The 14,256-nt window shown below is 43.8% G+C and overlaps 1 protein-coding gene across 8 annotated transcripts in view; it reads right to left on the reverse strand.

Annotated features, from left to right (window-relative positions):
- The window catches only part of ANKRD6 (ankyrin repeat domain 6), a 182,362-nt gene that overhangs the window by 32,950 nt on the left and 135,156 nt on the right, over positions 1 to 14,256 (reverse strand). For 4 of the 8 annotated variants that reach the window (XM_005889286.2, XM_070376601.1, XM_070376597.1 and 1 more), the window contains exon 3: positions 4,338 to 4,436. The exons of 1 other annotated variant lie outside the window; for it this stretch is intronic. In XM_005889286.2, the coding sequence (XP_005889348.1) occupies positions 4,338 to 4,436 (99 nt within the window). Of the gene's footprint in view, positions 1 to 1,795; positions 2,135 to 4,337; positions 4,437 to 14,256 lie in introns of those variants that run through there. 3 more of the 8 variants (XM_070376602.1, XM_070376599.1, XM_070376596.1) reach the window with 1 other exon arrangement.

Below are 14,256 nucleotides of genomic sequence, written 5' to 3' on the forward strand. Positions count from 1 at the left end.
CTCCCCACCCTGCAAGGCCCTCAAGAGGGACCATGAGCTTGGCTCACATGAGGTGGGGTGGTTCTGGGTTTCTCTGGCACATAAAAGCCAGCCACCCTGAGAGACAGGAATACGTCAGTCAAGGGCCACCTCGGGCTGTCTCGGACCTACTCTTCCCCAGAACGTGACATAAATGAACAGCTAAGACCCTTTACTGCAACAGGGTCAGTGACCGGCGAATCAATTCCTCCTCCTATAAAACTAAAACTTCCTTTGGAAATAAAAGTATTATTTCAAAAGTATACTTTCTACACAACAGAAAGAGACTCACAGACCTAGGGAATGAACTTGTGGTTGCCAGCGGGGGAAGGACGGGAGGAAGGGATAGTTAGGGAGCTGGGATGGACATGTACACACTGCTATATTTTAAATGGATAACCAACAAGGACCTACTGTGTAGCACAGGGAACTCAGCTCAATGTCATGTGGCAGCCTGGAAGGGAGAGGGGTTTGGAGGAGAATGGATACATGTGTATCCACGGCTGAGTCCCTTCACTCTTCACCTGAAACTATCACATTGTTAACTGGCTAAACCCCAATACAAAATAAAAAGTTCAAAAATAAATTAAAAGGAAGTAAGTATACTTTTCAAATACTGAAACAAAATATGCCTCTATACATACTTATTGACAGACCTAAGCAGCAACTTAGACATAATCTTTATTTCTCTATGATTTAAAGATCAACCATGAAATTCTAAAATTTTGGAGAAAAAAAACAGCTGGGAGAAGTTTGGCACCTTCAATAGCATTTATTCATTATCTATTCAGTGAATATTTACTGACTCTCTACTACACTCCAAGCACTGTGGCATCTAATTCTCTCATTTTATTGATTAAAAAGCCAAGGTCCAGTGCAGTTCAGTGCCTAGCTTAGAATAACCAGCTGATTCAGGGCAGCACAGTTGGGACAGGGGCCTCCCAGGTGGCAAGAGTGGTAAAGAACCCATCTGCCAATGCAGGAGATATAAGAAATGCAGGTTCGATGCCTGGGTTGGGAAGGACCCCTGAAGGGAATGGCAACCCACTCCAGTATTCTTGCTTGGCGAATCCCATGGACAGAGGAGCCTGGTGGGCTACAGTCCATAGGGTCGCTAAGAGTTGGACACGACTGAGGAGACAGCACAAATGTACCCACAGTTGAGGCAGAATTCAAATTGTCAAGGCTTTTTGCACTTGCCCCATGCTGTTTATAACCTGTCAAGTCAATTAACCTTAAACAGGTCTTTAAAACAATTAGGTGCTTCTGGGGGATGGGGCTGCCTGTTGATGGCATCATCAAGCTAAGTACTTTAGCCCAGTGCCTTGGCAAGTATAGCACCTGAGAAGTATTTGTTGAATGATTAACTACAAAGAAGCAGAAGAAAAACGCTGAAGCTGGAACTTAAAAACCCAGCAAACTTGTAGTTTGGCACTTTGATTTGGAACATGCACATCATGTTCCAGAGTGACTGCAAAGGGACTTGTCTGCAAAGTGCATGAACTGCCAGCTCTCCGTTTTTCTAGGACATTAGTGTGTCTTACGTAGAGATTTTAAAAGGTTTGCAACCACTGAGGTCTAAAACTTGGTCCTCTCCTACATGGTGAAAAAAAGTGAGCCCAGTGTTGGCAGATTCCAAAGCCAAGCTCACAGAAGAAACCCCCTTCATGCAGGGGCAGCCCCTGCCCCTCTTCAGGAGTAATCCCTCCCAGGTGGCACAGGCAGCCATACTGCAAGGAAGCTCAAGACAGGGTAGGTGCATGAAACAACTGCTGACCTCTTTTTCTCTCTCTGATCTTCTGGGGTTCTTCCTAGCCTGTCTTCTCTGGTTTTTCTTATTTTTCTCTTCCTTCGTGCCTTTTCCCGTGGCCACGGGGTCCTGGACTATTTCTGAGGTGGGGGCTGTGTGATTGCTCATCGACCAATCAGAGATGGCGTTAGTGCTCCAATGAGCGTTGACAGGGTTGGCAGGAAGCAAGAGGGAATTTGCTCCTGGAGTTCCATATTCTAAAGAACTAGTTTCCACAGGTTCAAATTCATAATAATCCCACTCCAGGGCACTGGAGGTCATTCTTCAACTAATTCTCAGTCTTTACCATGATACAAAGCACAGTATCTGTAGAACATAAAGTTAGGAGTAAATTCTTCAAAACATTAACATTCTCTATTGTTACCCATCACCCAAGACAGGTAACTTCTGAAATTTTTTTCCCCAATACTTAATCTCCCAGCTTCTTTATTTTCTTTATTATTTTTCGCTCATGCCTCACGGCTTGCAGGATCTTAGTTCCCTGATCAGAGACTGAACCTGGGCCATGGCAGTGAAAGCCCTGAGTCCTCACCACTGGACCACCAGGGGATTCCCATTCCCAGCTTCTTTAAAGACCATCCGTAAGGAGTTTTCTTCCTCGAATTCCTGCATGGGTTTCAAGGCTGATCAACAAGCAGAGTAAATATATAGAAGACACACATGAACCATATTCTGACAAATGCATTACTTCAGAGCTGGTGAGAGTCAAGAAACCTCCACATCCAGCTGTTTTACACTGTTTCGTTGTTGTGTGTGCACTTTTGTTTTAAACTGAGGGAAACAATATATGCATTGTCTATGGCAAGGGAAAGATGCAAAATATATTACTAACTTCAATAAATAAAGAGTACCCCTCTAACAGTAGAGCTGGCTTTCCTTCTGCTGACATGTACGTACCCCTTTGGCTACCCTGTAAGAGCTTCTGACTAGTTTACTTCCTATCTTGCCTGATATAAACAGCAGCAGTTCTGGAAAGTCTGCATGGCTCTTGCTGCAGGAGAACACATGATACCTGGAGCTCAGGACCTGAGACAGGAGTGCTGGGTCGTGATGGGTTAGCACCCTGGTATTACTGCAGCCTTGCCACCAAGGCAGCAAGGGCTTTAATTATGCAGAGAAGAACAGATGCTGCCCAATATATTTGCACCAACAATTCAATGCCCTGCCTTTCCTGTGGTCAGAATCTCTTCCCTCTCCCTGTATTTTTGCTCCTATCATGTAAGGCTAAGATATAATCAGGTATGTTATGATGGCTACAGTGCTGGGAAAGAAAAAAGTGTATTGTGACCTGGGGTAGAAATCAACAGCTTAAAGCTAGATCAGCATCTTTTGAAAATAACATCCTTGATGACTCAACAGGTTCCAAATATAACCAGAAATTTCTGAATGACACTGACAGCCTCCTGCCCATGGATATGACACATTTAGTTATTGCTTTGTGAATGCTGTCCTTCTCAATTTGTGTGTTTGCCAAGTTTTCAGACATTACACTTTGGTGACCCACACTCTAGCCCAACAGAGGGTCTGAACTTTGATAACATTCGGTAAGCACAGTGATTAAAGGTGAATCTGAAAGGAGTTTATGGGTACAAAGTCTCCGAGAGTCTATGTTCCTCATAAAATTCTTACCTCTTCGAGTTCTACTGTACAAATCACAGTCAGAGTTAGAAACTTTTCAAAAAGAGTTTCCAATCAGATTCTCATTAGGACATTTTCCTAATAGCCCACTGGAGAGCAATTTACATAATCTTTCCCACATCCCCTTCTTAGAGAATCTAGCCTGCCCCAAAACCCAACAGGGCTCCCCTACACTACATGACTCCATGCCAGCCACTGCTGATTTACTCAGGAATGGATTTCTGAACCCAAAAGAGCCAAGCAGAATCTCTTTCTAGGTAGTCGGACTGAAGAAACTCAGAGAATGACTCTCAATCATGGCAGAGCACCAGAGTGAATCTTTCTGGAGGCGTCGTTTTTCTCAGATTACACAAGATCAATGTTCTGTTTTTTTCTTTAAATAGGTCCTTTTAAACTAAATGTATACTAAGAGAAATCAAGGCAAGAAAAGACAAAAATTTAAGTTTTTAAGCTTCATCTTTTTCTCCAGTGGTAAGTTTGATCAATGACACATTTCCAGCAAGACTTGCCCAAATCTGTGCGTGCGTGCATGCGTGTGTGCGTGTGTACGTGTGTAGTGTGCTCCTTCATACTGAGACAAGGAAACAGGCAAAACACCCTTCAAGGCCCTGCACTTGAATAATAATAGATAGGAAATAATAATACTCGATAGGAACTATGATGGGAAAACCAAACCACACTTGCTACTGAGAATGGGTCCCAGAGTAGGGCTTCAAGAGGAAGTTCTTCCCACCAAGGTGGAGCTAAAAAGTGCTGGAGAGCAACAACTACTGTCCCTCCCCCACCTCACAGCTAGTTACACGTTGTGGGATTCTATGCAGACAAGCCCGGTTGACAGCCATCCCCCAACAGAATGATGGCTTCTACTCACATCATCCTGGACATCGAGGTCACAGCCAGCCTTCAGCAAGATCTGGACCACAGAAAGATGGCCCTTATTGGCAGCAAGATGCAGGGGCGTCCGGCCATGCTGTTAATGCAGAGCAAACATTGATTTCAGAACGAGGCGTCACAAGAGCAAGGTTTGCACAGAGGTGTTCCTCCCCCGCCTTTTGGCAAGCGATGCTTAGATTTACTCAGAATTCATGTTTGTCTCAGGTAACCTTGGCTATTGGCATTATGAGTTATGAACAAGATATGTTCAAAATGTGAAGATTTCCTTTAGTGCATAATTTCTACTCCTATTCATCCAACAGGCAAGTAGAAAGGTGAGGGCTTTCACGTCTTCTCTGATTTCCCCACTGGTGTGACAGTCAGGGTTGGTGACGTGGCCACAGTGTATCTGATGGGGTAAGAGACGGAAGAGCATCAAAGTGTCAAGCTACTTAGCCCCAGAGATGTCTGGCTAGTAATTCCTCAAAATTGAAACTGCTAGACAAACCATTAAAACAGATTCTCTCCTTTGTAAAACAAATTTAAAAAATTTTAAATTACAAAGTACTTCAACCATTCAAAAATATGAATAATATTTGAAAATGCACATAGCCACCATTAACTTTAAGAGAAAACTAAAGAAACCGGACCCGGGTTCAATCCCTGGGTTGGGAAGATCCCTTGGAAAAGGAAATGGCAACCCACTTCCGTATTCTTGCCTGGGAAATTCTATGGACAGAGGAGCCTGGTGGGCTGCAGTCCATGGGGTAGCAAAGAGTCAGATGCAACTGAGCGACTAACACCTTCACTTTCACCAAGCACTTTAAGAAAAAACTAAAGAAACCATAGCTGTTCCTTGTGAATCCCTCCCATATCTCATTTCCCCTCACCCCCTAGGTAACCAATCAATTTGGAATTTATCGTTCCTTTGCGTGTTACTATACATTACTATATGTTTGTAACCGTGCACAATAGATAAAAATTGTTTTGCTTGTCTTCAAACCTTACATAAATGGTATTAAACTAAACAATGTCATTTAGCAATTTTGGGGATCTGACATTCTATTTTTTATTTTAAAAAATATTGTCACATTACTCATTCTGTCACTGGTGAGTTCCAGGCTGTTTCCAGTGGGTGACAGAACACGTGTGCTCCTGTGCACCTGAGTGGGTGGCTTCTCAGCCCTGCTGGTGGGTCATAGAGATGACTGTCCCCTGCCAGGGGCTCCTGAGCTATGACACGGAGGCTCACACCCAGAACAGCACTCTTCAGAGTAAATCAATTCCTATCTCAAAAACTGACCTTGCCAAGCTCCAAATTCTCCAACTTCTAAAAGAGACATTATGCTCCCTTTGCTTTCTCCCTCAGGTTCACTGTGAAGAAATGTTTCCAAACAGCATTTAACCACAGACCCCACCTATACAGAAACACTCCTGGAGGAATAAGGGTTTCATATGGCCTGAGTCCTTTTTTGCATCTCAACAGAGCGTCCCAAAGCCCTTTATTGATATTCTAGCAGGATAAACACATTTGTGTTCTCGACAAGGGCCAGTTTGCCAAGGGTAACTAGCCTTGCAGGAAAACAGAGATAGTAGACAATAAAGGATTTTAATTTCAACCTGTGAAATGCAATCAAAGCATTAGAATGATTCTGGAAAGAAAGAGGTCAGAGCTCACGTTAAAATTAGAATTCTTAATTAAGAAAAAAGTTTCTCCCAAGAAAACAGGCTATAAAAAGCCTTCATAAAAAGGCAGCATTGGAGATAAGATGAAGGCGTGACCTTCCTCAGCTGGCGATTATGTTCTATGCGGGCTGGTTAACCTTGATTCCTCCGACGAACTGTCCACAGCTGATCAGATGAAGCCAAATAGCCTGGTTCCCCTCCCTGGCCTGGCCCCAGGCTCCTCCTACCACGTGTCCTTGTCCAGGACATCCGATCAGAGACCTTCACAAAGTTTCTGGGGCATTCTGAGCAAAGGGAAGCCCATCGCAATTATAAGGAGAAAGATGTGTGCGGTGAGGAAGACTGACAAAATGGCAGGATACAGTGTTTCTGAGCATCTGGAAAGTGCAGACCATGACCAGAGGAGCTGCCCTGAGAGAGGCTGGGAAGGAGGCCACAGGCTGAGGGGTCAATGGGAGTCAGGTCAGGGGAGCCCTGAGGAACATCCTTGTCAGCAACCAGGGATTACTGCGTGGACGCTGAAGCCCAAGGAGGCAAAAGGGATTGTCCAAGTGAACACGAATAATCAGAAGGCCAGAGAAGGAAACATGGATGCGGTTTAAAACTAGATCACGTCTGGAGGGTGCTTTAGAAACTATAAGGTGTTAACAGAATGGCCCTGGACTAGAGGCACCTTCCTCATCCAAGGTCAGCAGAGTGCCCTCTCCAAAAAAAGGAAAGGCCAGAGGTGCTGGAGCTCAACGAGCATGGTTCAAATCCCAACTCTGACTAGTAACACCTGGTTGATTTTGTGTTGGCCACTCTCCTAAGCCCGTTTACTCATCTGAAATGGGAACAGTCTCCACTAACCACTGAGATAGGATAAGCGAGGCAACACCCAGCATCTATCACAGGTTTCCTTCCCTCTGTCTCAGCCCTCACCCCCAAAGACAGCCAACTGCCGCCCCTCCTCACCTTTGCCTTGGTGAGATCTTGTGAATGGCATAGACATGGGTAAAGAGCTGGATCTCAGGTGTCCTACGTAACCAAGTGGGCCCTCGCTGGAGGGTTGAGCTTCCCACCAGCTAGATCTCATCCATGGCCATTTTTGAAAAACAGTCAAAGGTCTCCAGTCTCCATGTCTCTCTGGAAGGACCTTCTTTACTGGGAACACCCTTCTCCTGTTCCCCAAGAAGAAATGGCCCCAGCTGCCTTCTCCACGCCCACAGCACTTCAGCTCCCCCAGGAAACCACCAATCCTGTTCTGACTGAACTTCCAACTAGGCCGTGATCTCCCCATGGGCAGAACTGCACCACAATGAGAAGCCTGGCACTGCAACTCGAGAGTAGCCCCTGCTCACACAACGAGAGAAAGCCTGTGTGCCACAATGAAGAAAAAATAAAATAAAAATAGATAATGACTTCACTAAAAATCTGGAAAACAAAAGCAAATCATCCACGATTCTCCCACCCCATACAATGATTTGTCACTTTTATCCTTACTTTTCCACTGCATCTTTTCTATTGGTGCTTTTGTGGTTACATTCACAAGTCACATGAAACTAGCTTGCTTGTGCATTAATATTATGCCTTAAACCAGTGGTCTTCAAACTTCATAGGACAGCAGAGGCTTGTTAAAGACAGCTATCTGGGCCCCATTAAAGGGTTTCTGATTTTGTAGGTCTGGGGTGGAGACTGACAATTTGTATTTTTAACAAGCTCCTGTAACTAAAGGCCCTCTTGATGAGGGTGAAAGAGGAGAGTGAAAAAGCTAGCTTAAAACTCAACATTCAAAAAAAGAAGACCATGGCATCCGGTCCCATCACTTCATGGCAAATAGATGGGGAAAAAGTGGCAACAGTGGCAGATTTTATTTTCTTGGGTTTCAAAATCACTGCAGATGGTAACTGCAGCCATGAAATTAAAAGACACTTGCTCCTTGGAAGGAAAGCTATGGCCAGCCTAGACAGCATATTAAAAAGCAGACATGACTTTGCTGACAAAGGTCCGTCTAGTCAAAGCTATAGTTTTCCTAGTAGTCACGTATGGATGTTAGAACTGGACCATAAAGAAGGCTGAAAGTGAAAAAGTCAAAGTGTTAGTCGCTCGGTCGTATCTGACTCTTTTGCGACCCCATGGACGGTAGCCCGCCAGTCTCCTCTATTCATGGGATTCTCCAGGCAAGAATACTGGAGTGGGTTGCCATTCCCTTCTCCAGGGGATCTTCCTGACCCAGGGATAGAACGTGGGTGTCCTGCATTGCAGGCTGATTCCTTACCGTATGAGCCACCAAAAGAAGGTTGAACACCAAAGAACTGAGGCTTTTGAACTGTGGTGCTGGAGAAGACTCTTGAGACAGCAAGGACGTCAAACCCATCAATCCAAAAGGAAATCAACCCTGAATATTCACTGGAAGGACTGATGCTGAAGCTGAAGCTCCAATACTTTGGCTACCTGATGCAAAGAGCCGACTCACTGGAAAAAGACCCTGATGCCGGGAAAGATTGAGGGCAGGAGGAGAAGTGGGTGACAGAGGATGAGATGGTTGGATGGCATCACCAAATCAATGGGCATGAGTTTGAGCAAACTCCGGGAGATAGTGAAGGACAGGGAAGCAGTCCATGGGGTCACAAAGAGTTGGACACAACTCAGTAACTGAACAACAAACAACAACAAGCTCCCAGGAGAAGCAGATGCTGCTAGCATTAGGACCACATATTTCGAGCTATAACATAAATGATGGGTTTTCAACACTGTTGCACCATAGATTCACCTGAGAAGATTTTTAAAATCTCAAATTTTTACCCCCAGATTCCATCAAGCTAGGGTGGGGTCTCAGCGTGGGTGTTTTTGAAGTTCCATGTAGCAAACGTGCACTCGGAGATTACAAATCCCTCCTTGAAGGCTTTAGCTGTGCAGGTTCTCCAACCTGCCCTGGGGTCAGGACCGGCCATGAGACCAGTGGGGTAGGGGCTGCAGGACCCTGCAAGGCAGCACATCTCCCTGATCCGACCAGGGAAGGGCAGAGGCTTGGAGCCACTTGCTTTCAGGAAAGTGAACAGCAAAGGGCCTAGAGCCGTTGCCAGGCAACAACCACAGAAAAAGTGGCCTCACTGTCAACAACGCGGGTCTGGGTGCTGCTTTCTTCTGGCAGGTTGAGCCCTGTGGGTCCCGATTTCTAGCAGAATTGCTGCACAGGAACATCAGAGTGACTCGCGATCCAGCAGGTGACCCATAAATTATACTCACAGGTATCATAAAGAGCGCTCTGAACGAAAAGTCTCTCCTGCTCATTTGGAAGAGCCTAACTCCCAGCTAGAGGTGGGAGAGCTATTTTACACAGCTAGTGGGAAGCTGCTAGAGAGCACAGGGAGCTCAGCTTGGTGCTTTGTGATGACCTCGAGGCGGGGGTGGGGTGGGAGGGAGGTCCAAGAGAGAGGGGATGTATGTATACATATGGCTGGCTCACTTCATTGTACAGCAGAAACTAACACAATGTGCACGCTAAGCAGCTTCAGTCGCATCTGACTTTTTTCGACCCCATGGTTCCTCTGTTCATGGGATTCTCCAGGCAAGAATACTAGAGTGGATTGCCATGCACTCTTCAGGGGACCTTCCACACCCAGCGATCAAACCCGCATCTCTTATGTCTCCTGCCTTGGCAGCTACCTGGAAAGCTTTAACTAATACAACATTGTAAAGCCATTATATTCCAGTTTAAAAAATAAATAAAATTAAATTGCAGGGGAAAAAAAAGACTCTCTCTTCACACAGACTCCATGGTGCCTGGGAGTGCTGGGTCACAACCCTGGTCACTCATTACTCCAGCCAAGACCTGGAGGTTGGTTCACAGCTCCTCTCTCCTGCTTAGGTATCTTTGATCCTCCTTACTAAAGGGCCGGTCTTTCACACAAACAACACTTGTCCCGCGAACACCTGCTCCATGGATGCTTGCCCCATAGATGCTGAGCCCCGACTCCTCAAGGCGGCCACCTGGTCTAAGAGGGTGGACCCAAGAAGTGAGAAGGAGCTTAGCCATTCTCAGAATACTTTGCTGAATGATACACTTTTGCTCAAGATCACAACAGACCCATGGGGCAAAGGGAAGCTAAAGTAATTGAGGCTCATGAGCTCAAAGAAATAAAACAACTGAACATTCTTAACCGGGGATTGTTACAAGCAGGGCCGTTGCAGAGACATGACCCACATGGGGGGAAACAGTTTGACAAGAAGCATTTAGGTATAACCTAAATCAGTGTAATAATGTCAAAGTGACAATACTTCCTTTCTTTAGATCATGAGAAATATAATAGGTCAGAGTCATGCAGTCTTTTTTGAGGCAAATAAAGTCTGTCTGTATTACCTGAAGCTTTAAGGAAGGAATAGAAAATAGGAAAGACAGAGATGGGATGCAAGAAAGTGGTAACGCTGGTGAAGTAAGAGTGGCACATATTTTAGAAACAATATAATATTCAGATTGAAAAGAGTCTCTGAGAGTTTAATTTGGATGAAGGTAATAAGGCTTGTTGGAGAAGGCAATGGCAACCCACTCCAGTACTCTTGCCTGGAAAATCCCGTGGACGGAGGAGCCTTGTAGGCTGCAGTCCATGAGGTCACTAAGAGTCAGACACGACTGAGCGACTTCACTTTGACTTTTCACTTTCATGCATTGGAGAAGGAACTGGCAACCCACTCCAGTGTTCTTGCCTGGAGAATCCCAGGGTGGGCGGAGCCTGGTGAGCTGCCATCTATGGGGTTGCACAGAGTCCGACACAACTGAAGCGACTTAGCAGCAGCAGCAGCAGCAGCAGCAGTAAGGCTTGTAGACGGTCAGTGATTTTCAAGAGCTAAAATGTTACTTGTGGCAGAACAAATAATAGCTAGAATCCTGGCCATTTGGCCCAGCCATTTAGGTTATTTTTTTTTTTTAATTGGATTGTTTAACTGTTTGGGCTTTTTCTGTCCTCCCCCCACCCCCGGTTGCACAGCACAGCATGTGGGATGTTAGTTCTCTGACCAGGGATTGAACCTGAGCCCCTTCATTGGAAGCACATAGCCTTAACCACTGGACTGCCAGGGAAGTCCCTCACTTAGGTTTTAAATTATAGAAGATTCCCCACCAACTTTCTTAGGTGGCCCCAGGGTCCCCTTATCATAAACAGCATTTCCAGAGCTCCAACTGTTTGGAGTGATGTAGATTTGGGTCCAAAACTTCAAAGTCCTTCTCAGGCTTATGATTCAATAAAAACAAAGTTATAAAGACATTCTGGGAGAAAACAGACCCAAAAAAAGTGCCATGGACAAAAAAAAAGAATAAATCTTTTCATTAAAAAACATACAGTTTAAAAAGCCTTCGGAACTTTCCATTTTGGAAACGTGTTTCATCTACCTGTCTACTTGGATGAGTGACACATCGCATTTTAATCAGACTGTAGGTGACAAGATGCAGCAAGGGAATAAAGTCCTTGGATGAGAAAAATCAGGATCCAACATAACGGCAAATTTAAAGGACAGGCTAATTTTAATAAGACAAAATATAGCAGGGGACAGAAGTAAGATTCCTGCCCCGGGGATCAACAGTCCAATCGCACATGGGCAGGGATAACTGTCCTCTGAAAGAACAGGCCTTCCTTTTTTCATTAGTTTTAAAAATAATTATTCATCTGGTTGCACTGGGTCTCAGTTGCAGCACACGGAGTTTTTACTTGTGGCATGCAGGATCGAAACAGGGAACCCTGCACTGGCAATGTGGAGTCGTAGCCACTGGGCCACCAGGGCAGTCACTACAGTCTTCTTTTTTAAAACCGTCAGTTTCCTATGCCAAAAAGCTTCATAATGCTTCTCTAAGTCTTACTTTGGGGAGGGACTAATAATCATAAATAATTGGAACAGATGATTAAAAATGCATATGATCAGGAATCAATTACTCCAATAAAATGGCTTAACTAAGAAGATTATTCTTTTTGAGGTGATGCACAAACTGCCAGGCTTGGGCTTGTTTCTAGAAAGGTCCACCAGAAGAAGGACCAAAATAATTCAAGCGACTTAATTGGCTGTTAAGAATCCCATTGATTCCTATAGTACATCAGTTTCCCAAGTCAGAAGGGATCAGTTAATGGCCTCCATGCTCCTCACCGGCAGCTACTTAGACTACATTTTCAGTGGGCTGACAGGCCGACAGAGGAAAGCATGGCAGTCCAGTGCCTGAAGAACTAAGGCTGGAGATAGGAACTGTTCTCTCTTATTTCCTGATTTTTATTGGCATCATCGGCTTTTCAGCAATTGTTAATATATGTTAATCATATTAATATATAATATGATTATATGTTTGTTTGTTTTCCTTTTAATATATTAGTGTAATGAATTAAGGAACCATCCTTGCATTCCTGGATCAAACTCCACTTGGTCACACTGTGCTATTCTGATATGTGCTATATTCTATTAAGTAGGACTATTAAGAATTTTTGCTTCTAATTCATAATTGAGATTGCTCAATTGTTCTTGTATTATTTCTTTCACTCTCATTTATATTTACCTGGCTTTGGTATTAAGGTTGCACTGGTTTCATAACATAAAAACCCAGCTTTCCATTTTGAGCTATGCTTTACAATACTTTAAATAACATTGGAACTGTTTTTGTTATTGCTGTTGTTAAAATATAGAACAAGGCTGTGAAATCATTTGACCCTAGTACTTGTCAAAGGTTTAATCACATTTTTAATCTTTTCTATGATAATTCAACTATTTATGTTTTCTGCTGCTTCTTGAGTGAATTTTCTAAAAATTATTATGGTAAAATATACATAATAAAATTTACTATTCAAACCAGTTTTTTAGTTTTTAATTCAGCAGCATTACATATACTTACAATGTTGTACAACTATCACCATTATTCAATTCTGTAACTTTTAATTATCCCAAACAGAAACTCTGTATGCATTAAACAATAACTCCCCTTTCACTAACCTCTATCCTACTTTTCTCTTTTCTTTTTTCGGCCGAACAGCGAACTTGTGGGATTTTAGTTCCCCCAAAACTCGGGCCCTTGGCAGTGAAAGCACAGAGTCCTAACAACTGGACAACAGGGAATTCCCTCTCTACCCTACTTCTCAACTCTACAAAATCAACTATTCAAGGCGCCTTATATAAGTGGAGTTATACAATATTTGTCCTTTTGTGTCTCTCTTATTTCATTTTGTTCTTCTTCAGTCGATCAATTGTGTCTGCCTCTTTGCAACCCCTTTGGACTGCATCACGCCAGGCTTCCCTGTCCTTCACTATCTCCCAAAGTTTGCTCCAAGTTACATCCATTGAGTCGATGATGCCATTCAACCATTTCATCTTCTGTTGTCCCCTTCTCCTCCTGCCTTCAATCTTTCCCAGCATCAGGGTCTTTTCCAATGAGTCAGCTCTTTGCATCAGGTGGCCAAAGTATTGGAGCTTCAGCATCAGTTCTTCCAGTAAATATTCAGGGTTGATTTCCCTTAGGATTGACTGGTTTGATCTCCTTGCTATCCAAGGGATTCTCAAGAGTCTTCTCCAACACCACAGTAATAAGGCATCAATTCTTCAGCATTCAGCCTTTTTATTCACCTATCACATCTGCACATGACTACTGGAAAAACAATAGCTTTGACCAGATGGACCTTTGTCAGCAAAGTAATGTCTCTGCTTTTTAATATACTGTCTAGATTTCTCATTGCTTTTCTTCCAAAGAGCAAGTGTCTTTTAATTTCATGGCTGCAGTCACCATCCACAGTGATTTTGGAGCCCAAGAAAATAAAGTCTGTCACTGTTTCCACTGTTTCCTCATCTATCTGCCATGAAGTGATGGGACCAGATGCCATGATCTTTGTTTGAATGTTGAGTTTTAAGCCAGCTTTTTCACTCTCCTCTTTCACATTCATCAAGAGGCTCTTTAGTTCCTCTTCACTTTCTGCCATGAGGGTGGTGTCATCTGCATATCTAAGGTTATTGTTATTTCTCCCAGCAATCTTGATTCTACCTTGTGCTTCATCCAGCCCAGCATTTCCCATGAAGTACTCTGCATATAGGTTAAATAAGCCAGGTGACAATTTATAGCCTTGACATACTCCTTTCCCAATTTTGAACCAGTCTGTTGTTCCATGTCCAGTTCTAACTGTTGCTTTTTGACCTGCATATAGTTTTCTCAGGAGGCAGATAAGGTGGTCTGGTATTCCCATCTCTTGAAGAATTTTCCACAGTTTGTTGTAATCCACAAAGCCAAAGGC

This window comes from Bos mutus, chromosome 9 (genome assembly GCF_027580195.1).
Source record: "Bos mutus isolate GX-2022 chromosome 9, NWIPB_WYAK_1.1, whole genome shotgun sequence".
NCBI lineage: Eukaryota > Metazoa > Chordata > Mammalia > Artiodactyla > Bovidae > Bos > Bos mutus.